The 25,393-nt window shown below is 41.6% G+C and overlaps 1 protein-coding gene across 1 annotated transcript in view; it reads left to right on the top strand.

Annotated features, from left to right (window-relative positions):
* Nucleotides 1–502: 502 nt before the first annotated feature.
* The window catches only part of PIK3AP1 (phosphoinositide-3-kinase adaptor protein 1), a gene marked incomplete at its 5' end in the record, with an annotated part of 104,479 nt that continues 79,588 nt past the window's right edge, over nt 503–25,393 (top strand). Inside the window, one exon of the mRNA XM_082674057.1 lies at nt 503–917. Within this exon, the coding sequence (XP_082530183.1) occupies nt 503–917 (415 nt within the window). The remainder of the gene's footprint in view (nt 918–25,393) is intronic.

The raw sequence follows: 25,393 nt of genomic DNA, 5'->3' as shown, positions 1-25,393 counted from the left end.
CTCTGCCACTGGGGCTCTTGGATAAATTACTTAACCTGCCATACCTCAATTTTCTCATCTTCAAAATCAGGCTAATAGTAGTACCTACCTTAGAAAGTTGCTGTGATGATAAAATGAGTTTGGGAGGCAATAAGGTTGGACGAGTGTCTGGAACATAGTAAGCTCTATATAAGTGTTGCAGTTGCTATCATCATCTTCATCATCATCATAATCATCATCATCCTATACTGCATCAGCTGTGGGGAGAAGAGCATGCCAGCAGAAGCAATAGCTTATGCAAAGATCTGAAATGGCATGGTATGTTTGGGCAAAAGCAGGGAGTCTGGAATGGTTGGAACACAGACTGGAAGTGAGAAAGAAGTTAGACAGGTAGGCTGGAGGCAGACAGTGAAAGATTGCAGGTGCCAGGCTCCTCGTCTGGATGGTATATCTTGCAGGTCATGGGAAGCCCTAGTAGGAGCAGGCGTGTTAACATGCTTCTGTGCCTCCTTCTTGCTTAGGGATGCTTGTAGGATGCGACATCCTCATCATTTATAGCTCGGATGCCGAGGAATGGTGCCAGTACCTCCAGGAGCTTTTCCTGTCCAGTCGGCATGTCCATAGCCAGAAGATGCTGACTTACAGGCTGGGCCCCAAGACCTCCTTCTCAGCCGAAGACCTGAGCTTCTTTCTCCGCACACGCTGCATCGTGGTGCTGCTGTCTGCGGAGCTCGTGCAGTGCTTCTGCCAGCCGGCCCTGCTGCCCCTGCTGCAGAGAGCCTTCCATCCTCCACACCGCGTGGTGCGCCTGCTCTGCGGGGTGCAGGACAGCAAGGAGTTTCTGGACTTCTTTCCAGACTGGGCACACTGGCAGGAGCTCACCTGTGATGATGAGCCTGAGACTTACGTGGCAGCTGTGAGGAAGGCCATTTCTGAAGGTAAGAGTCTCTCCTGCAGTACAGAAATGCAAGCCCTGGAAAGAAAGACCCATCCAAGTCCTAGACATTTCAGGGGAGACATTGTCGTGTTAACACTAGTCATTCCTATTACAAGCTGAACCTGGACCTCACTATGCTAAGAGCCCCAGTCATACTTACTGGTTTAGAGCAGCCTATTTCTGGGATGGGATAAGGATAGAGTAGGTCTCCTTGACCGCAGGGAAGAAAGATGACACTTTCCCATGGGTTTTGTGTTAGGATAAGCTAGCCCTCCTTCTAGAATTTTCTACACCTTGGGAGACATTGGATACAGGTTCCAGCCTAGAGGGCAGTGGGGGTGGGAGGCTGAGACTTAGTTTGGTGAGGTGTGAGGAATACAACTGCCAGCCTTCCTGCTTGCAAGCCATTTCCATTTTATCATCAGGTCACCTGAAGATTTTGGTTGAAAAGGTGTCGCTTTTGGATAACATGTTTATAGAGAAATACCTCCCTTCTCTATTTCCTGCCAGCCTAGTTTCTGTCTTTTGCCCTGTTCCTCCTTTTAAAGTGGGAAAATTCCGATCCTCTCTGGCGGGGCTAATGACTTCAGTGGCCCCAGGAAGTGTGACATATGCTCTGATTAGCAGTAACGGAAGACGTGCTCTGGGATGGATGCATGTCACGGCTTTTCTTCCTCTTCTTGTTTTCTATTTTTGCCTCACTGTGGGCTATGAGCAGGCTATGTGTTTATCTTCTATTCTCTTGCCTTTGAGCTCTTATATACCTGATACCAGCAAAGAAGCCTGGAAAATTATGAGGCGATGTAACTATGCTCAGTTATCCCTGGTTTGACTTGGGTATTAATTTGGCTCATCTGCCCCTGTCTCATTTAATGAACTGAATCAAGAATTTACAAATTCTTAGCTCCCTAGATGCTTTTATCCCAGGAATGCCTGCTCTAAACCAATAAATATGACCAGGTCACCTAACATAGTAATATCCCAGGTCATTTTGTAATATAAATGACTAGTGTGAGCATAGAAGGTGTCTCATCTGAAATACCTGGGACCTGGATTAGTAATTTTTCCAGGGATTGCTTATCTTTACTTCGGAAGGACACGAGGATAGAAAAAGCACATAATTCATATTTGCATGATTGCCCTTCATTGCTTTGAGGGTTCTGCTGAAACTTACAGAGAAGCGAGATGCAACTAATTGTTTCTGAGGATGAGCTTCTGTCACTGCTTAGGATGAGCTTGTGATCTGGTGGGCAGGCTGCTGTGACCCACCTGCCAGTCATTCAGAGTACCATGGATGTATTGTCACTGTACTGGCATCTCATGCCGTGTGCGCTACCAGATTGTTCTTTAAAATACTACAGTGGTATTATTTTTAAAAATAGATGGTAAAAGGAATTCTTTGAATATTGTTTGGATGAGTCCAATGTTCAGATGCCTAGGTAAGTTGATCGCTTATAATATTTTACTCTTCACTAATGACTCTGGCTCCGTGTGCTATGAGACTTTAGCTTCAAGTGTTTCAGAAGGAATGAAGTGTTTCACAGTGGTGTTTCTGTTTTGAGAGCAAATAACCTTTCATCAGAAAGAGATTATTTTCATGGGAGATTAAAATAAGCTGCTTAGTGGAAAATCTCTGTAGTTCAGAATCAATGGATATGTAGGGACAAGTGGAATTATAGGAAAAAGAGTAGGAGGAAGGATGGCTTATGCCTCCAATATCATTTTCTTATCTGGTATTAGACTTGCGAATTTGGGGATTAGAGGTCTCTGTGTGTGCCAGGATGGCTTGGGTTTGCTTTGGGAGTGTCCTGTTGGCCCAGTAATGTGGTGCTATTATCTCTGATTTTTGTGCTGAACAAGCTTTCTTAACAAACCCAAGACTCAAGGTCTGGCGTTGTAGCAAAAATGAGTAGCAACACTCTATCGCCTGGCTCTGCTGCTTACTAGGTGCCCAAGATTAGGCAATTTATGTAGCCTCTTTGAATTTCAGTTTCATTCTCTATATGAGGTGGGATTAGACTTGATCTAAGACACTTTCCACGGCTGATAACCTAGAGTCCCCTAGGCCAGAGAGTCTCAGACATTTTTGACGCACCATCTTCTTGCCCTATTTCATAGCTGCTTTGACTCCCAGGAAGTTTAGGGCTAAAACAGTGTTTAAGGACAGTATTATCCCTACACTAGGCTTCTGATATGATTATGTCCTTGGTTACAGTCTCTACAACTTGTGATTATTCATTTTAATATCCCTCTTGTACACATGAGGTTTTCTTAAGACACTTCAAAATAAAAGCAAAAAATAAAAATTTCATACACCCCACTATACAAGCTGCTCCAGTCCTATGAGAAATAAATACATGAAACTTGTTTCTTTGACTTTCTCTGTTAAAAAAATTCCACTGGGAAATGTAATGGAAAATTGATAATGGGAATGAGCTAATGGTAGGGACAGTAATTGTGGGGTTACTGATTGTGGGGCTATTGAAAGCTACAGGGAGACAAATTTCAGGCATCTTTCTAACAATTAGAGCATGCAAAGATGGGATGGGTAGCCTTTGGAGGTGATGAGTTCCACATCACTGGGAGTGTGCAAGCAGAGACTGCATGTGTGGTGTAAAAGGAATTCAGCTTTGGAACCATGATTGGACCATGTGACCTTCCCAACCTTTTGATCGTAAAATTCCCTTACCTGAAGCTTCTCTTTTTTCTGCTAGGAAAACATTTCTATTCTCAATTCAGTCTTCCTCCTTCACCAGATCTCCCTAGGGTTTCTAACTCCCAACTGAAGAAATATTGGTCATGTTTCTACTATGACCCCAGCAGACAATAGCAGGAAAAAAGACTTCAATTCATAATCTATGTAACCCTTGAAAATAGTAATGTACCCAGAACATTTGTGTTTTTTTTTTCCTCAATTTTAAGACAGTTTGTGAGAAAACATGATGAAATAAAATTTATATTTTAAGGCAGGATAAGAAAAAATTAAACATAAAATTCTCTCTTTGTGTTTGTTTGGACCTCCTCCCTCCCTCCCTAATGTGCAATGTGCATCCGCATTACACATTAACCAGAGCTCCTCAAAGATGGGAGTGCTTGCTCAACCATAAAGATCAATTTTTTTTCTTTCTTCTGACACTAGCAGTGTAACTTCTTAAAAGAATGGTGTTCTTTCCCAGCCCTGTAGGGGGTCACGGTGACTTGCTGCTTGCTTTGTATGTGCCTACTTGGACCATTTATCCTTGGTGAACTTTATGTAAAGTATCAGTATGTCATGTTGATGTGTGATCCTTTGTTTCAGAAATGTATATGACTGTGCCTTCGACTTCTAACAGGCAGAACAGTTCTCAGAGTTTTCTGAGAATCTGCTTCCTGGGATATAATCCTCAGTATGGCTCAGATAAAATTCCCTTTTTGTCTTCTTAAGTTGATAATTAATTGAATTTTTGTCAACAAATATTACTATTTAATAAGATATTCATTGAGACTATGTAAAATTTAGGATAAATTTTATTTATATTTTTTGCGGTACGCGGGCCTCTCACTGTTGTGGCCTCTCCCGTTGCGGAGCACAGGCTCTGGACGTGCAGGCTCAGCGGCCATGGATGGCTCACGGGCCCAGCCACTCCGTGGCATGTGAGATCTTCCTGGACTGGGGCACGAACCTGTGTCCCCTGCATCGGCAGGCGGACTCTCAACCACTGCGGCACCAGGGAAGCCCTAGCCTAAATTTTAGACCATTTAAAATTTAAAATAAGGCTTAAAGATCAAAAGCTTTAGAAAGTAGAGCTGGTGATGGAGGTAATTATTCCAGAAACTTGGATTGAATGTGGTTACAGGCAGTTAATTACACTTTCTCTTGCTGCTGTGTTATCTAAATAAGTATCAATACTTATCAAACTTTAATGTGGGCAGGAGGACCTGAGATTCTTGTCAATATGCAGATTCTGCCTCCATAGGTCTGGTTAGGACCCAAGATTCTGCATTTCTAACAAGCGTCCAGATGATGCTGGTGCTGCTGGTCAGGGGTCCACTGAAAACTGAGCTAAGGTCTAAGCCACCCTTCCTTTGTCAGGTCAATTGTCATGTATCTCTGTTATGCCTGGACCATTTTCTCAAATCTCTACTTTTTCTGGAAATGAAGGCACCATCACATGAGGGTGACTCCTGGACCAGTGTTTAGGTATAAAATTAGACCAGCGTTTGATGCTTAGGCCAGTAGACTTCAGAGTAGGGCTCCTGAGTTTTCTTCCTGGTCCCCAACACATAGATTCAATGTGTTAGCTCTGACAGCTTTATACCTCTCAGTTTTCCAGATGTAAGTGGTCCTGACATTGGAGTGGGGGTATACTTCCGTCACGATCCTCACTGCTTCTTCATTTAATAGGACCATTGATCATAATTACTATGCCACTAAAAAATGTTTTGGAGGTTTTATTTTATTTCCCATCCCCTCTCTCCAAATTTGTCAGCCACCTTAAAATTGAGCAAACGTTTTAATTAAGAGTCTTCAGTGTGTTGGAGCAGCCAGTTTATTTTCCAAGATCTTCATCTATAAAATGATGGGGTTGGACCAGATGATTTGGAAGGTTTCTTCCAGCCCCCCAGCGCTGTAATATATCATTATAAGTTTTCTAAATAGATGGCAAATTACCCAGAACCTTTTAAGTGGTTCAGTTTAGCTCCAAAATGTCTGCAGGGATATATACCCAGTGCATAGAAGACTGTACTATTGTTCTGAATTTTTTGGACTTGTTAGGTGATTATTTTAAAATAAGGAAGTGAGAAAAACCCAGGTACAGCACAGAAATTATTTCCTCTTTTTACTGGTGCTCTATTCTTTGCTGCAAATCTCACTGGAATATAAAAATAGATTCTGTTGATCTGTGCGGGAGAGGACTTGGTGGGTAACGTTGAGTTTTATTTCAAAAGTTCTCATAATTTTGTGTGTCCACGCATGCGTGTGTGTATGTTTGTTGTGTTGAGGGCGAAGGGAAGCAGTGAACCCAATTCTTCTAGTATTTTTCGGGATTACATTGGAGATCTTGTCTGCTTCTTTATGTGTTTTCTCTTTATGCACCCCCAATCCTTCCTCATGCCCCTTGTGCTTCAGAAGTGTTGATGGTACCCACAATTATAATGTATTTTGCCTTTTGTTTACATGGGGAAAATTTAGAGGCCTTCCTTTCTTGATATTAATGTTCTAATCTGAATGTTAAACTGGAGTTTAAAAGGAAAACAGTTGGGATACAGGTGCTTTTAGCTAGTCTAACAGATTCCAAAATCTTCACCCAGTTTTAAAAAGGAACGTTTTTTTTCTGAAATAAAACACTGTTGACCCTTGAACCACATGTGGGTTAGAGGCGCCGACTCCCCTGCCCCCACCTGTGCAGGCAAAAATCTTCGAGTCATCCCTTGGTATTGGCAGGGGATTGGTGCCAGGACCCAAGCAGGACACCAAAATCTACGGATGCTCAAGTCCCACACAGGCCCTCGGTATCCGCGGTTCTGCATTCGCAGATTCAGCCAACTGGGGATCATGTAGTTGATCATTTTTACTGAAAAAAATCTGTGTATGACTTGCCAGCGCAGTTAAACCCATGTTGTTCAAAGGTCAACTGTAATACATGTTTATCATAATGTTAAAAAAAAATGGAAAATGAAAAAATGCCTGTAGGCTATTTCTAATTTTAAAAAAATAATGTTGCAGTAAATCTTCGCACAGCTTTGTGCCTAAATCTTTGTGAATCTCTGTTGATTTCCTCCCAGCCAATCTCTGTAGAGCTCCCAGAGATGGTGTTGCACACCTGCTCTGTGCATCTCCCCACCCTCCCCATGTAACCTGAATTTATGGCCCCTTACTGTGGTTTTTTTGTTGTTGCAGTTTATTTAATTATTTTGCTTTCCCTTTATGCCTAAGTCAGTTATTTACATTTTCTCTTGCAAAGATACTCGTATGGGAAACTGCCCTGCACCCCTCCTTCCCCTAATGGAAAGAGCTAATACTAAGGTGAATGCTCTGACAGTTACCCTGTGTCATGCACTGGGCACTTCATGGGTGTTTATTCCCCTCACAACCCTGAGTGGGTAGATGGTTTTACCCCCACTTCACAGATGAGAAAACTGAGGTTCAGAAAGGTTAAATGACTTGCATGAGGACTGGGAATAACTCACATTGGAACGTAAGGCCTTCAGACTCCTTCTCTGCTTTGCCTTGCTTACATCTAAGCCTCTTCCCCACACCCTCCTCTTCCACGTGGGGACAAGAAGCATGAAGAAAGCCTGTGAAAGAGAAAGGATTAAGGACAATGAAGCTTCCCTGAGTTCTCTAGACCACAGGTTCCCAAGTCAGACTGGGCATTGGCACTGCCCCTGCACTTTGTTTAAAATGCAGGTGCCTCAGCCCCACCCTAGACGTACTGAACCAGAATCTCAGCGGTTGGTTTGGGGAATATGAATTTTAAAAAGCCTCCATTGTGGTTTATGCTCTGCAGCCATGTTCTGGAAGCTGTGCTCCATGCCTGCTGCCCTGTCCCTTGGTTTTCCGGTTAGAGGAGCTGGCAGCAACTCAGGCCTTGTGGGCTGTCACAGGGCAGGTCACGGGGCAGTGTTCCCAGGGGCTCAGGGCTTGGCCATGTCACAGCTCACTTCCACGTCACAGGCAGCAGGTCTGAGAGAGGGGAAGAGTGACAGACCTTCCCAGCAAAGGGGAAGTCACCATGCCCTCCTTGCTCTCTTTGGTGTGGCGACCTCGGCGGTGGTAAGTCATCGATGGCTTCTGGGCTTCTGTGGTGTCTTGCAGAGACTGAGGGGAGAATCTGAACTTGGGCCTCTTGAAATTGACTATTTTTGTTCTGCTGTCCTCCTGCCTTGTGGCCTTGGGTTGTTGGGTCTGCTCTGTCTCTGCTGTGGGTTAGTCCACACGTAAGGCTCCTTAAATGCCCCTTGCAGAAAAATACTTTCTTCGTACAATCTTCCTTTTGAAATAATCTTTGATTTGGAGAGGAAGATGCCCAGCTGGGATGGTAAAATCTGTCCCAGTGTCACTGAAAGCTACAGCATGTCCAAGGGTCCTTTGGAGATCCCTTGCCAGGTACCCTGACCGCCTTGTAGAACAAGATACTTTCTCCTAGCTACACCTGAAACACTTAACGAGGACTAATGCCCATGATAGATTTTTGTGCCCACAGAACTTTTCCCCTGAGGCCTCCGAGTCCCCTAGGATTATGAATCTCCCACAAAGCTGTGAACCTCGTCAGCCACCCAGAGGCAGCCTTCTGCTCCCAGTTGTTAGACTTTCTGTGGTCCCTCAAGGAAAATATCTGCAAGTCACCTTGTCAACTGTGGTTGGTGAGATGCAGTGAAAAGGGAGTGATGAATGCTGAAGTTTCCACTAGTGTGAGAATCTCAAGTTTGCACCTGTTTTTGTCTAAACTTTCTAACACAGCTGGAATGGAAATATCAGATATAGGAATTTTATCGGTTAGTTTCTTACGCTGCTGTTTCTGTAGTTTCTGCATCTCACTTCTGGGACTATGCTAGAGGAGGATACTAGAACTTAGGAGCAACCTGGCATCTGTTTTACCCCTTCAAAGCCCTTTTGCAAACACTATCTCATTTGGTCCATGCTATTTTCCTATAAGGCAGACATTATTATTATCATCACCATTTTAAAGATGAGGAAGACAAGGCCTGGCAGGTTCACACAGCTGCTTTTCCATTAGAGCTGGGATTGGGGGAAGGGCCTCTTGCCTTGTTGTTCAAGACCTGCTACTGCCTTATCTAGATATCACAGTGAGCCTTCCATTCTCAAGGCCCTGTGCTGGGTGCTGGAATAGAGCAGGGAAGACAGATCTAGTCACTGCTATAATAGCATCTATGTTCTAGACCAGCACTTCCAAAAAATGTATAATGTGAGCCACATGTGAAATTTAAAGTTTTCTAGTAGCTGCAGTAAAAAAAATAAAATAAAATGAAACAGGTGAACTAATAATCTGGTTTACTTAACCCAATATATGTAAAATTTTAACATATAATCAATGTAAAATTATTAATGAAATATTTTATATCCTTTTCTTCATACTAAGTCTTTGAAATCTAGTGTGTATTTTACACATAGAGCATACATTTTAAATGTTCAATAGCCACGTGTGGCCAGTGGCTACAACATTGGACAGTATAGATCGAGAAGGATGCTTACTTCTCAGAGAATTGGGGCCGTATCTGTTAAAAGTTTAATACATTAAATGTCATATGTGTTTTAAAAAATGCCTGTCCTGAAATAAATATTCATTTATTCACTTAGTCATTCAGAAAGTATTGAATGAGTATCTGCCAGGTGCTGGTCTGTAGGGAATAGCTCTTCATCTTTTTCTTTCCTTTCCTCTCTGATCTCCTCTTTCTTGCTTTTATTCCTCATTCCTCCCCTTTCTTTGTCTCTTTCTATATTTCGTTAGCTGTTTAGCTATGTTCCCAGGCTCCAGAAATACAGTGCCAGGTAAGACAAAATTACCTTTGATTAACAACAGGGTTTCTGTCCTTGGAATAACCAGTTTATCATCTGAACTAGTGAGACTGAGCTCCTGGCAACCTATGTGAAGGCAGAATCAAACCAGGGTGCTTCTATCTATCTACCTACCTATCTATCTAAAATTTAAAAGTATGTATATAGCAGCATTTATATATATTTATTTATATTTATGCTGGTGTATATGTGTATATATATATTTTTTATACTGGTTTATGAATTCTTTTCCTGGAAGGATACACAAGAAATTGTTGATAGTGCTTGCCTTTGGGTGGATGGTGGACATTTTGAACTTTTTGTTTTAGACATTTCTCCAGTGTTTTAATTTTTCTACAATGTTAATTTTTGTTCTCAGGGATTTTAGAAGAGAAAACTGATGGGGTCATGGGGATTTTATGGATCTAGAGGAAGGAGTTGGGCTTACACAAGCTAATCCAAGTAGTTTGAGCTTCGGGTTAAGTTCCACAAGGAGCAAGGAGTTGTACAAACTCCTTGGCCTTTTTCTCAGCTTCATTAGATTGATTTTCTGGGTAAGGGGAAGTGACGTTGGTTTGTGTTATTGCTGTAATGTCTGTACCATCACTCACTCCGTGTGGGCTATGCCTGAAAAGAGGGAACAGCTACTTATCCTTGAGTCATATTCTTACTCTTGTCAAATGGAATTTGACTCTTGTGGAATTTAGATTGATGTCTTCTTAGGTTACTACAGTCTTTATTACAAGAAGTAAGAGAATGTGGGTGTATTTCACAGACTCTGACACTAACAGGCTGTGCCACCTTGGGCAAGTCACCTGGCCACCCTGGACCTATTCTTATCTTCATTAAAATGCTGGGAGGAGCACAAGTTGACATCTCAGACCTTTGCAGCCATGAAATTCCATGATTCCAACCATGTGTGATTTTAAATATCTTACATTTCATTGCTGGTTCTCAATCTGATATTTTTCAAAATCCCATCAAGGTAATGGGAATTTTTCAGCTAAAAAGTTATCCTTTGCAACAGAATTTTAAACAGAACCTGAAATGACATAATAATAGCTTTCTGTTTATGGACATTAGCCCAAGTTCAGTCTTAGGAGGACATAACAATATGCCATTATCTGTGTGGGAATGAAAGAATGCATGTATTTAACATTTTATATATATATAGTTTATTATGGTGTACATGTAGATATATGAATGTGGGCTCATAGGAAGATAATGGGGACAACAGAAATGGGAGCAAATATGCATGACAGAATGGGTCTGTTAATTTCCCTATTTTTGCAGGATGTTTTGACAGCTTTTCAATTTAGTTTCCACTGCCATTCACATGACTGAGAGTGTGTCTGAGTTGGCTGAAGAAATAGGATGATTTATGCTGTAAATGACTCTTTATCTGCTCACTGGAGAAGTTACTGAAACCATGGTAGCCTTGTCATATAGACTGCTGGGCAGAAAACTTCCTAATTTAGCCAGTTTGGTAAAATGTAGATGTAAACAGTGGTAAGTTGGTTTTCCACGACACAGAAAAACGAACAAAATCAATAATTGATAAACTTGCCTTTTCTGTAGGGGAAAAAGCATTTGGAGACTACTTTATTTTCACTGTGTTTATGTTTTTAAAGAAAATTCTGGTTTCCACTGACAAGTGTTTTGTGCCCAGTACATGGTGGATGGATGGATGACTGGATGGGTGGGTGCAACCATGGATTGTTGTCCACTTTCCTTACTCTTGAGCCCATTTTGAATGTCCTAGTTGGAGAAAAAGATATCCTTCCCATGAGTATCCTTAGGGAGCCTGTGCTGCTGGTGCCTTTTGGATCATCAGCTGTCACCATGGAGCAGGTTTGTCTTGTGGTCACGTAGTCAGGATGCGTCTAAACAGAAACTGACTGATTCAGAGCAAGACAGGGTCTATCAAGTGCACCTTTTTTGCTCTGTTCATACTTAAAAATGTGCCAGATATGACAACCCATCCCAGAAAAGAACCAGGTATGCCATTACAGAGGCTAGTTAATAATTTGAATGGTTAACTCCATGGGGTGCATGTGGATCATTAGTAGCAGAAATTAAATTGGATGTGTCCTTCTGAAGGAGAGCATTAAAGTGAAGAAATCTGAAATGATCAGAGGAGACCTCTAGAATTGGCTTAGTGGTTTTGGGAATTCCTTGGTAGGTTTTTTTTCTGGGTTTGTATCTTCTGCATATGTGTATCTTCCTTATCACTCTTACAAGGTTAGACCCATACTAGCCTTTAATTTAAAAGAATACTGGTTGAATGTGCATATTTTATCTGCCAAGTCGCCAGTTTCACAGCAGATTGTTGGCTCACTCTCTAACATCTGATAACACAGGAAATAGAGGGGAGACTGATGATGAAATGAAAATGCTCTACTTTTAAATTGGACGAAAATAAGTCTTCTTTTACGTATACAGCTAATGTTTGAGGCTGTAGCTATTGTTAAGGCTTGCAGTGGGATAGACATTCATCAAAACTAGCAGATAGGAGAATATTAGCGTTAGCTGTTGACTCTTTTTTTTTTTTTTTGAGCGTGTAAAATGTGGGAAAACATTTCTGTTGCAGGATATGGCATTTAGCATCACAAGTGGAGTTGTAACCTGAAAAGAAAACTGGGTTCACCTCTTGGTGGGTGTTGAGCTAGAAGACACAACCTAGCCAAAGATCGAGAGAAGGACTGATTATTACTTGCAGCAAGTAAGGAGAACTCCGGGCGCTTTCCTGAAGCAGTGTCTTCCTGAACGGCAAAATTGGGGAAGTTTTAAGCTAAGGGTATATGCATATTCATGAAGGGGCTGGAGCAGACGAGAATTAAGCATAGAATTGGGGCAGAGGTGGACAGAGTCCAAGCTTTAGTTGATTGAAGTCGGGAAGGTCAACTTCATCATTCCATCCTCCACCTGGGTGGGGGCCTTAGTTCCTGTAGAACTCAAAGATATATTATTATGTATATCCCTTGAGGAGGAACTAGGACTCTGCTTTATCACTGCACTATTGTTTGACTGCCTTCTCTCTGTTTCTGCATTTGTTTGTTCCCTTAAGATGTAGATTACTGGGAATTCCCTGGTGGTCCAGTGGTCCCACTTTCACTGCTGCGGCCTCGGGTTCAATCACTGGTTGCGGAACTAAGATCCTGTAAGCCACACAGCCGGCCAGAAAAAAAAAAGATTATCAATTACTGAGACCTGTTCAAGGGCAAGCATTGTGGCCAGGCTTAGATCACAAAATGGCTTAGGCCAAAATGGCTTCTCTTAAATCAAGAAAGTAATTTTTGTTTCTCTTTCCAGGGACCCTCTAACCTATCTGCTTACAGAGTCAACTGTTATTGTTCTGAAACAGATCCCCCTTTTAATTTTCCAAAACTTTCTGAATATCATCTCCCAAAGCCTTGGTTTCTTGCTAGAGAAGGTCTCCAACTGTGATTATAAAGCATTTTCATGTTAGAAGTTTTTCAGGAAAAATGTAATGCTGAAATAATCATACAGTAATTGGGTAGCCTAAATGTTATTTTTAATAACAATCCCTTCCATGGTCCAGGGTGTTCATTCGATTAAAACTTGCCTATACTCTGGAAACAATCTAGCTTTAGAGTCTCTAATGGGAAAAGAGATACAGGGAGCCACTGAGTCAACCAGATGGAAATATAGAATATTAACATTAGAAAAGGAAACTCTGGGCTCATCTGGCACAGTCTCTCTAGTTTAAAATGAACAAAGTAGGACTCAGAGGGGTGGAGGAATTGCCCAGTGTTACACAGTTAGTGGCAGAGATGAGACTGTTAATTTATGTTTATATTCAACAAATATTTATTGAGCTTATGGAGTGCCTGCCCTGGGGGTGGCACTCTGCAAGGCCCTGGGAAGACCTGATGAAAAAGTCGTATTCAAGTCCTGCTCTTGCAGAGTTTATGTGTCCTGGAGGTAGATGGCCACTAAACAGCCTGTTGTCCTGTTAATTGCTTGATGCCAGGAGTGTCCAGCATTATGAAGCAGAAGTCAGGGAGCTCCCTATGAATAATAAAGGGGACTTGTGATTTCCTGAGGGCCCCTTTGGTAGTTCCTCATTATCATCCATTAAGGAAAGCACGAGTTTCCTGAGCATCCGTCTTGGAAAAAAGAAGAAAAGGCAAGGCTTGTAGTTATGGCAAGTATTATGCACCTGTTTATCTAATGGTAACGTATTGCCCAAGTTAACCACGGCTTTCAGGCAGGACTGTCATTTTCTCAGAGTAGTGATTAGGACTGTCTAAGATTTTACGTAGTTTTACTTAATTTTAAAATGAACATTTTGATTGTTCCCTTAAGTTTCTATATGGCAGTGATATTGAGGTGTATATATTACTATGTTCCCACAATTTGGAAGTTTTACATTCTAGTTCACCTAAATGTGAGTTGGTTGGAAGGACAGGCTAAAGATAAGTTGAAAATTAATAAGAATCAATATAAAATTCTGCTCAGGGTTCAAGAAAATAATTGAGCAGTTGTACAAGAGCAGGATGAAGGGATATATATTTAAGAGTTGCACTTGTAAGATCTGGTGGTTTTAGTTGAAGGCAAGCTAAGCATGGTCAACAGAGCACTGTCACCTCCAAAAACAGTAAATGCCACATGAGGATTTATGAACAGAAGTATTGGTGTCCTAGAAGAGGCTCCTCCTCTATGCTTACAAGTCAGTTTACCTGAGAGGTGTTCTATATGTCAATGGGAAGCACATACAGATATCCATCCATCCATCCATCCATCCATCCATCCATCCATCCATCCATCCATCCATCTATCTATCCACTCATCCATCCATTCAATTATTTTGTTTATTGTCCCCTGAATAGAATGTAAGCCTCAGGAAAGTGGGGATTTTGTTCACTACTGTATTCCCAGTGCCTAGAACAATGCTTCACACATAGTAGGCCCTCCATAAGTTGTCAAATGACTGATTGTAGTGAATGGGGTAATTTCAAATTCTGTCAGATAAACAGTTGAAGGAAATAAATCTGTTATAAGGAAGTTTCACTGGAACCATGGAAACTGTCTATGGAGTTTTGAAGGCCTTTCACATGGAAAAGCAGAGGAGCAGGGCTTTTCTGTGTTTCTGAGGTGGACAGGGCAAGGAGCAATGGATGAAAGGTGGAACAATGGCAACAATGCAGGTTTAGGAGGCCCTCATAATCCAAAGACAACTGATCCTAGGAAAAGGTCAGATTAAAGTGGATACACTTAAGCAGGGACCAAAATTTTACAGTAAATATTACAAAAATTTTTTTATTGGGACTTTATTTTGAAAAGTAACTCTAAAAGTTAAGAAAATAAATTTATTTGATCATATTAACACAGGTTTTATTATAATTTCAGCTCTATACTAAGTCTTAAGCCACACAGAGACTGAATCAACTCTTGTTGGCTTTTATGGAAGAGGAATTGAGTACAGTTTTCTGACACAGTTTTATGCCAGCACAAAATAACATTCCTTAGTTCGCATTTGACTTTTCACAAAAACAGTTGTATTGAAATAAGATTCACAGCCCGTTTGACTTTTACAGTTTTCAAGGCCGCCTCTCGATCATTATGTAGTCCTATCATTTGCTTTTGATTATTGGGCAGCATCTCTGTGGACTGTATCCCGTCCAGTTGGTCACCTTTCCAATGGACAGTGACTTGACTTGTGATTCAAACAGTTTTCCATGTCACTTTCGTCAGCTTTATAAAATGATGACTCTTTTGCAAAATCTAGAATTACCCTATATAACCAGATCACATTGCATTTATAGTTTATTGTGGATAAATTCTAAATCTAGGAGAGAATAAGCAATAAATATGTGACATGAAGCAAGCAGAGATATTTAAGTGGAGACCAATTTTGTAAATGTGCATCTTGTTAGTAAATGCTTTTACGTTATGAAAAGTTTAGCTTTCCTATGGTACCATAACTATGGAGAGTTGAAATAGGAGGACTCAGAAAATGACAAGGCTGCCAGAGTTGGAAGCCACTAACATGGGTTCAGCTCCCAACCTTTGTTTCACCAAGCAGAGAACTGAGGGAATGAGTATCTTGGAACATCTGTCACCCACCCCATTTGGTAGACCAGTTGGGAAGCTTTGCCGTTAACGATGGGATCTTGAGTCAAAACAATCTTGACAGGCAGGAACACTGGCTCCAATCCAACATATAACATTTAACAAGGCTAGGTGTTTATTTGTAATTAGGTCTCAAACTTCATCCCCCACCCAAACAAAACAAACTGAGCTATAGAATTATAACATGGCAGAGGGAAAGTCCTGGCTTCCATGGTTTACATGAAACAGAGCTGGGGGTTTGAGGTGACCACATGCTCAATATGACTTAGCAGGGTGGCACAACTGCTCTAAGATGCAGTCTTGAGCTGCCCTTCTAAACAATAGCCATATTGGCAGAAATGATAGCCCTTCTTGTTTTACACACAGACTGTAGCTACCCATCTGGAGTAGCTATTGGCAGAAGGTGGAGGAGTGGAAAGTTAGGTTGTAGGGGTGGGGAGGCACATAAGCCCGAGCTCTCTCTTTTTGGAGCCTGCTTAGAAAGGTGAGTGTATTACTCTGGACTTTTTTGTTTGTAGGGAGAGAACCCCAGCCTGGGCCAAAGAGAAATTAATTAAACTATGGGAAAGGTAGGAATGTAGTTGGTCCTCAGAGATAACGTGGAATCAAGGACTTGAACTCCAGGGTTACCTCTCCACCTCTCCTTCTATGTCTGTCCACAAAGTGGCATCATTCCCTGATGAGTTATCTCCAAGAAGGAGTATTACAACCGATAGGAGCTGCCACTCCTTACTCCTTCCAGTTCTAACTCCAAAGAGGAATCGATACTTGTTCTCTCTGGTCCAAAATTTAAAAATCCCAGGGTAAGAGCTAACTAATTGAACTTGGGTCAGGTGCCTAACTGTAGGCCATTGGGGTTGGAGGACTATGACTGGCCCATGTTGATAGCCTGGGGGGTGGGATTTCCAAAACCTTGGCAGCTTCCACTCAAGCCACTTGGTGAGAGTGGAGGGATGCAGAATTTTCCTGAAGAGGGTCTGATATTCTGTTCTTGTCAAGCAATGCAAAAGACAGTTGCCGCAGTGAGGGATCTGGAAACATGCCTGTGCCTGAGGAACAGAGGAACGAACCAAGGGGTGTTTAATCATAGAATTGGGGCTAGAGTGAAACTGAGGCTCAGTATTGTCAAATGACTTGCCCAAGGATACACAGCTGGGTAGAGACAGAAGCCCAGGCCTTGAATTCTGAACTCAGAGTTTCATCCACTACACTTGACTGTCTTCCTAAAGAAGAAAATATCAAGGAGAGGCAAGAAGATTACCTTCAAACATTTGAAGGACTGGTATGTGGAAATAAGAATGGTGTTATCTGATGATGCTTCAAAGGTCAGGTTAGGATTCATGGGCAGTGGTAACTGAAAAGCAGAATTCTACTAGATTTAAGGAAGAATGTCAACACCTGGAATGGCCAAGCAATGGAGCAGGCTACCTTAGGAGGTGGTGGCCAGAAGCCCCGTCATCAGAAGCCTTAGACTAAAGACTGTACCCTAGAGCAGTCGTGCTACCTTGCTGATCCCTATTGAGCATGTGGCCACCTCAAACCCCCAGATAAAGATGTTTATGCAAACATCTGCCAACGATGCTGAAGAAGGAATCCCTCAAATTCCTTCCAGCCCAGAGACACTGTAGATTAAAAACCTGGACGATCTTGCTTTTCACTCTTTTCCTACAGCTTCCACCAGTTGTACAGCATTTGCAGTGCTAACTGCTGTGCTGATCATTTTACAATGATTATCTCATTGAAACTTAACCTATAATATAGATACTATTATTATCTCCCTTTCACAGATGAGACACAGAAACATTAAGTTACTTTCCCAGTGGCATGTGGAAACTTCATGTTTGCTTCCAAGCCCCTAGACTTAACCACTACATTCAATGGCTTCTCAAAAAATGTTTGTTTCCAGTTCCATTTTTACAGTGTCTTTCTCAGGTGTTCTCAAAATGTGATCTTCAGAACACCTGTGTGAGAACCATATATTTTTGGTTTTGATGCGGAGCCAAATATTTTGAAACTCATATTTTTATAAATATTCATGTTCCCCATATGTTTGATCCCCACAGTTTTGGTAGATATTTATGTTCCTGGGCCCTACCTCTTACCTAAGGAACCAGAATGTCTGTGTGGAATGGACTGGGAATATGCATTGTTTTACAAGTACGCAGTATGATTCTGATGGGCATTCAAGTTTGAGAACCACTGGTCTAGAGCTTTCTAAGGAAAGCTGGAGGGGAGACCGGATCCTGAAAAGCCTCATAATTCTCTGAACAGCTTAAACTTTGCTCTGAAGGCCGTGGGGAGACCTTGAAGAGCTGAAAGTCGAGTCTGATGTGATCAGGATTGCTTTTCAGTAAGTTCAGTCTGGTGGCTGTGTGGCCAGCGCTGGAGGCTGGAGACTGAGCACGAGCCTCTTGTATCCTTTAGGAGAGAGGTGATAATGGGCCTGAGCTGAAAAGCGGCAGTAGGGTCAGGGCCCTGTTTTTAAGGCAGCCTTTTCTCCAGTGTCAGTTGGGTGTAGAGCTAAATGTATACAGATCCTACTTAAACGAGAAATGGAACCCATGTTACATACAGATTTTCTGATGAAATATTCCAGTCAATTTATATAAGCTCATGTATTCTATTGAGATAACAGCAAGTGCTAAGCTCCTCTGACATCTTATTCTTGCCCTTTGATTCTTATCACCAGCCCCCCTTTACTATCAGTGGTATATGCTCTGGAGAGCTCAGGGGGTGTGTTTGTGCAAGGCCTCATCTCCGGTGTGGGTGGGGAATGATGGTTGCCTGGAAGGAGCAGAGACCCAGTGTTGCCTATTGAATAAACAGGGGAAATGCAATGGCATGTCAGGGGGTGGGGTGGGGTTATCTGTTCCTAAAACTGCACATAAACATAACAGAGGGTGGTCAAGGCATTAAAGAGTTCTGGCAAAGCAGCCGCTCCGTAGGAGGGTGAATAAACTGAGAGTTACGGGTGCTTTTATGGATATTATGAAATGCCATTATGCTCCTAAGAGGCTGGGGAAAGCCCTAGTTTTTGTCTGATACTATCCTTTACCCCACTGCCCACGTCCGTCTTCTTTAGATTGTGGTATGCATGGTTTCTCCTCTCTCTGGACTCCTTTGGAACTCATTTGCAGGACGTCCACAGGTAACACTCATTTATCTAATCGTTTCTTGAATTTCAGTTGGGTTCCCCAGCTAGAGTTTAAATTCCTTAGGAATAGGGCCCATGTATTATTCCATGGGATTCTCCACTATGCCTAGCACAGTGTGGTCACCCAGAGATCTTAGTAAATGCTGTAAGGTTGGTTGGCTGCTTGGCTGAAGTCTTGGAGCACATATATGATAGTTACTTTGCAGCTAAAGCAGCTTCGACAGAGTGATTAAATTACTCTCTAGTAGGGTCACAGTCATTATCTGTCACAAATGTGCATTGACTACCTACATCCTGAATTGTTCAGAAAAAAAAAAATGCTTTCAGAACACTCATGATCTAAATAAGGAATCAAATGCAGTTTCATATTTGCTTCAGGTGATCCTGCTGCCCTCCCATTAATATGTATTTATCAAACACCCACTCAGTGAATTTAGTGAGGCCTTGGTACTGTAATAGATGCTGTAGAGGCGTTACAGATTCTGTAGAAAACATAGGCTCTGCCTTCAAGAATCCTCATGAGCTAAGCTGGCATGTGGGCATTCCTCTGTTACAGGCCAGTTTCGGCGTATGGGACTTGCTACCCAACAGGGAGGATGGGAACACATCTCGGCCTTGCCAGTCTCCCCCCTGTCCCAGCCTGTGTTGTCAGAACTAGCTCCCTTATTCCCTACTGCCTCATGGGATCAGAACTTGAGCACAGAAAAGTCAGTTAAGAGGGCCCTGGATAGGAAGGAAATCAGTTGGCCAAGGCAGTTAAGTCTAAGACGTGGAGTCAGGAGGGCCAGGGTTCTAGTCCTGGCTTTGGTATCCAATTCTGGGTTAAGGGGCAAAATACTCCGAGACTCCATTTCGTTATCTGTAAAATGAGGTGGAAATGCCCACCTCTCAGGGCTATCAGCAAATGTAACTGAGAAGATAAATGGAAACACATCGCCCCTCACTTTTCCACAGCCACCTCCTTCCCCTGGGCTCATATCTGCTCTTTGATCAGCATCTGTCTGCTGGGTTTGCTCCCCGCTTTCTATCCTCATGACTACTGGTTTGCTTTTAAGCCCTGATCATTTCTTGTCACAGAAACTATATCTTTTTACTTTATGGTAATCCTTTTTTTTAAGTTTTAGAAGTCTCAAAAATTATAAAGGTAATGCATGTTTGTTATATAAAAAAATTTTAACCATCAGAAATCTGTACAGGAAAAAATGAAAATATTTGTCTGTTTCCCCAAATCCTCATTCTCTTAGAGGTAACTACCATAAACAGTTTGGTGTGTCTTTCCAGACCATCTTTATGAATTTATAAAATACACACAGACATTTTTTCTCTATAAATAGAATCATTGTATACATATTATTCTGTAACTTGATTTTTTCAATTAATTGATTTTTTGTGTGTGAATTTATACACATGTGGACTTTCTTTAGAAAGTAGATTATTGTGTACATTTTATTGTGCAGTTTGCTTTTCATCTGAGCTCATAGACAGCTGTCTTTTAATTGGTGTTCTTGTTTCCATCTCATACCTCTCCAGCCCATCCTCCACCAACCTACCAGAATGATTTTTCTAAAACCCAAATGGGGAACCATTGATCGTAGGATAAAGTCCAGACTTCTTGATCTGACAGTTCAAAGCTCTCTACCATCTGTCCCCTGCTGAATTCTGCAACTTTATTGGAGTATTTCTTAGATTTTGTTGTTGTTGTTGTTAGCAGCAGAAACCTTTTGTCCTCTGAACAAAACCTATGTGTACCCCCAATGTATTAAACAGGTACACATGGAGCTCTTGGGGTTAATGTGTACATAGGTGGGGCCTCTAGACCCCAGCTGCTCAGGCACCCTTCCCTGTACCCTAAGCCCCATTCTCTATCCTGCTTTATATTCTCTCTTAGGGCGTTTTGGTCCTTTGTGAGATCAGCCTCAAAAGGTCAGAGATGTAGACAAACCTTCCCAACTTCTCTTTTTTCATCATAGGCCTGCAACTCAATTCTTAAAAAACAAACTTGGAAGCTTCTTGTTAACCTTCTTACCTGGAGGAAATGAATTTCATGTTTATTAACTTTTTGGTGACGTATCCTGAATGATTCCTCTTGGATTCTAAGATGTCCTCCCTTAGACATGGAGATTTAGAGAGCCAGTTTTGGAGACTCATTCTTGTCGCTTTTCTGTCCTTTTTCATGGTGAACATATTAGGCCTTCTCCTATTGTTGACCTTTTCTCTTTGCTCTGGAGTTACTATTATGTTTGGATCTTTATGATCCAAAGACTGTGATCCTTTATGATTGAAGCACGAAGACCAATTAGAGGACAGCTGTCCATGAGCTAAGATAGAAAGAAAGCTGCAAAACAAAATGAATCCAGCTGGATGGTCCCAGTATCTAGCTCAGAGCCTGGCACGTAGTAAATGCTCAATAAACTTTTCATCCCCAGAAAGCGTGTCAGGTATGACAGACAGTTCCCTCTGCAACAAGGGTGAGGAAGAGATACAGTTATTCCCATCGCTGGGTGTGTGAGGCCCATAGTTTGCTGTCAGTATAGCTTTGGAAGTGGTCCCTGGGGCTGCAGGCAGGTACGGATGGTCAGCATCCCTTCTTGCCAAACCACAACCTGGCTGCCTCTGCTCCTCCCATCTGCATAGACCTAAACAGAAAGGGGAGACTTGGGGGTGCTCTCTCTTTGCTTAATTCACACCAGTGATAGCTTTGTGCATCTTGAGTTTGATAACCACTGAATGACCACCCGAAAACCACGCTGGGACCATTTTAGATTCGACACCAGTCATAAGAAACTCTGAAAAAAATCAAGACATATATAACTCACAAGCTGAATTTTGTGGCTTTTGTGGATCTATTTATTTATATTTTTCAAAAGCAGTAAGTCTACAGCCTTAAGATACTCAAAATGACATTCTTTGCTTCCTTTGACCACAAAAGCCACACGTCTGCTTCATTACCAGGAGACTGTGTTGGGGGAGATTGCAATCTTCCTACTTATCTTTAAAAAAGGCAAAAACAAAAGCCAGGAACTCCTGTGTTGGTTGCAATGCATATGTTGGTTAGGCTCTTCAACTGTTAGAAAAGGATTTGAACTTTATCCTCAGCCTGTCTGGTTAATTGGCAACATGGCATATCTGTCAGAGGGTGTCATCTCAGATGTTCTGGTCTCTGATTCCTGTGCTTATATTTAGGCTTTCCATTTTTTAACCCTTCTTGGTACATTTTTTTCTAATATGGAATGTGTTCGGTTGGCTCTTATCTTTTCCAGCTATTTGGCAGGTACCCATTCTGTCTTAAATTCTGCCAATTGTGCCTCAACTTTTTTCTTAAGATTGCTGACACAGGTTCATTGGTCTTTGAATGCATTGGGAGCTTCTTTTTGATTATTTCCCTACTCTTTCCTAGGTAACTCAGTGGCATGTATCTCCTCATTCCTCCTCCAGCACGGCCCAGGCTCCCCTCCCATGGTCTTATACAGTGGGACATATTGTACAGTGCAGCCTGCCTGCTCATAGATCAGACTTAATAAATCAAGCCATCTTTTCTCACTGATCTGGTATTGGCCTCAGCATTGGTCTCACTCAGTGGTCTAGACATCCATCCCCATCCACTGGAGCAGGCACTTGATGTGAATGAAACCAGCATCCCATTCCTGGTCTTGCACTTTTCCCACATATCTCACGTAATATGTAATATTTCTCACTTTTAGGCATATAAGGTATTTTGACCATTATTTGGAAATACCCCCACCTCCTGCTCATGTTTCCTAACCAGCTATGCCAATGCTCTTGAATGGAAAAGAATGACTGAGAACCTTTATGAGCTGTCTTGCTTTCCGCAATGCCCGACTGTTAGAAGTGTTTGGGGGAGGCTTCTTTATCATTTAGGGTAGGATTCAGCCACATCTCCTGCGTGGCAGAGCTGCACTGGGAGCAAGTCGCAACGTTTTCAGAAATCTCAAAATGAATGTCCTCTGGTGAGGTCTACTAGGTCTTAGCAGTAAAAGTGAGCCATTGGACTAGTTTCTGCTGTCCAGACTGAGGTCATGGGCACAGCCATGGGATGGGCATCACCTCCTGTATACAGATACAACATTTAGTATTCATTCAGAGAAAATACATTAAGATTTCTGTGACATTTTGGTGTAAAACATCTGCCATACGACGGAATTAGAAGAGTAAAGCTCTTGAAGTCTTGGATGAAGTCTCACTCGTCTTTGTGAGATGTAGCTCTCAGCATATGTTAGCATCTAGTGCTCAATAAATATTTGATGAACGATTGGAGTATCACATTATAGTTTGGCTTTAAATAAACAAGATCAAATTATTTGGCTTATGAAAAATGACTTAATTTTGTTGTCTCAATTTTCAGTACAACTGAATTGCCAATTTCTGGGACTGTAAGTAGCAAGGGAATGAGATGGAGTAACGAGATAGGTGCACATTAATTTGTTACTGGGTTTAGGGTCATACGTAGATTTTTTTTTTTTTTTTGGTCTTAGTAAAATTTAGAAAGATCTTTTCTTACCTTTTTCTAAATCTGAAATATATTTCCAACAGCTGCAAATACTCAGGGCTCTTGTGGCATTTTACTCTAGAATAAGAAAAAAGTAGACCTCTTGGGTGGGGATATTTCATCCTTTTATCTCTAGTTTACTCTCCATTACCTTTGCATATTTCCACATGGCCTTGAGCCACATTCACAATTGAATATCTCCTCTTCAGTCAACAGGTGAATCCTGAAAATTTCAGGAGATTTGCCAATTTCACATTGAATAGTCAAACCGAAATGTTTTATTAAAAAAAGTTTTTTTTTTAAACATGATGTAAATCCATTTTGAAATTAGCAGAATTTTCTGCCCTAGCTCAGGGTCATTATCTAGGGGCACCTTTCAAGGGATGGTTGTCACAATTATGAGCGAAGCCTTGTTTTGATTTTAACAATTTCCAGTGCAGAGGCGAATCCTTGAGACTTCAGCAATGTACAGCCACCAACTGAGGGAGAAAGTGTATGGTGCTAAATGTCTAGAAACCATTTCAAATGCCTGTTTTGAAAACCTCGTTACAATCTGTTTAAATGCGGTTTTTCAAAATAGATTTTTAATGGTTATCTTCTGAATAGCTCAGATTAGCAACTGAAAAGAAAAACAGCTCTTAAAAAAAAGTAGATGATATCAGAGGGGGGAAAAATTGTATTTAATTCTGTGTGATGGTTGCTATGGTGACGGTTGAATGTAAATTTCAGTTTATGTAAAACTCTGCTAAGGTTTTGATGAGAGACCAGAGGCAAGGCTTGGTGTCAGTTGGTAAATTGGCTAAAAATCATCTATTAATGGGGCAAAAGAAAAAAAAAGTGGGGAGAGAGGGTCACACAGCTCTCTCCCCACCCAGGTATCATGTCAGCACATACTGACCACATAATGTTGGCTAAGGCAGTACAAATTAGAGCAGGAAACGAAAAATGGTACTTCTCTTCTCCCTTGACAATTTCTTCCTTGAGGAAATTGAAGACAAGAGAACTTCCCTGGGGAGGAGGCAGCTCTTGCAAAGATGAACTCCCATGTGCCAGTTTTATTGGTTTGAAATAGGCGTTTGGTTGTGGGAAAGGAGATTCAAGCATCAGATGTCCTTTGCAGACCCTCTAGCCACTCTTCCCCATCTTTTGAGTACTTGCTCAAACCAGCAAGAAGGAAAAACAAACACCTGGCTAGAGGGGTTAATAACATCATGTTACCCTAAAGCTTCAGGCATTAGAATTGTAAATCCACCTGGAGAGTAGGCTTTTGCCTCTTAAATTAAGGATTTAATCTAAGAAGGAACAGTTAAGGATCAGTTAGTAACTGAGCTAATTACAAACAGGTGTTTGTTTAACTATTGCTACCTACTTAATTCTTTAGTATTTATGTGTAGTTGCTCTAATAGCACATCCCCATATACTTATTTATTATTTATATTTGTGTTTATGTTTTTTAAAGAGGGTATGAGTGAGAAAGCATAGCAATTGCTTTCCATTCATCATGTCTATAAAACATGGGTCTTCAAGTCCCTGGGCAAAATGCCAAGTGGTCACTGCCCACCTGGCTAATTGCAGACCAAAGAAGTGAAGACAGGCATGGCTAATCTATGCTATGGGCACTCAGGGTAATTGTCAGTGTCTCAATTTCAGTTGCTGCTACTCATGTCCTAAGTAAAATTGGGAAGTAACTGAATTTACCTTTTGATAACCTTCTAGCTCTTTTTCCTCCAATTTCCAGACAGCTCACTGCTCAGCAGCCCCCTGATTCAGCACCTTCATGTCCAAAGTCACGCACTCTGACTGTGGAAACACCCTAGTAGAGTCCTTCTCTTTTTACTCAACTTAGAAATGCCCCAGTTTCCAGAATGATCTTTCTCTTCAACACTCTCCCACATTTAGTCAAAATCTCCTCTCCAAAGTGACTGATCTCAGCATAATGCGAGAAGGTAATTGGATTTTTTACGGTCCTCCTTAAAGGATTATCTAGCAGAGTGCCAGACTCTGGTCTTAGATTTCCTTTCCAGAAACCAGACCTGCTGATATCTTGATCTTGGAGTTAGCCTCCAGAGCTATGAGAAAATAGATTTCTGTTGTTTAAGCCACCCAGTCTGTGTTATTTTGTTATGGCAGCCCTAGAAAACTAATACAGATTTATAGATGCATAACATTTGTAGGTGGCTGGGTAGTTATTACACTGAGTGGCAGAAGCATTATTCAAAA

The sequence above is a fragment of the Grampus griseus genome, assembly GCF_964374135.1.
Source record: "Grampus griseus genome assembly, chromosome: 16".
NCBI lineage: Eukaryota > Metazoa > Chordata > Mammalia > Artiodactyla > Delphinidae > Grampus > Grampus griseus.
The sequence above is the reverse complement of the archived record's forward strand: the minus strand, read 5'-3'. Positions and strand labels throughout refer to the sequence as shown.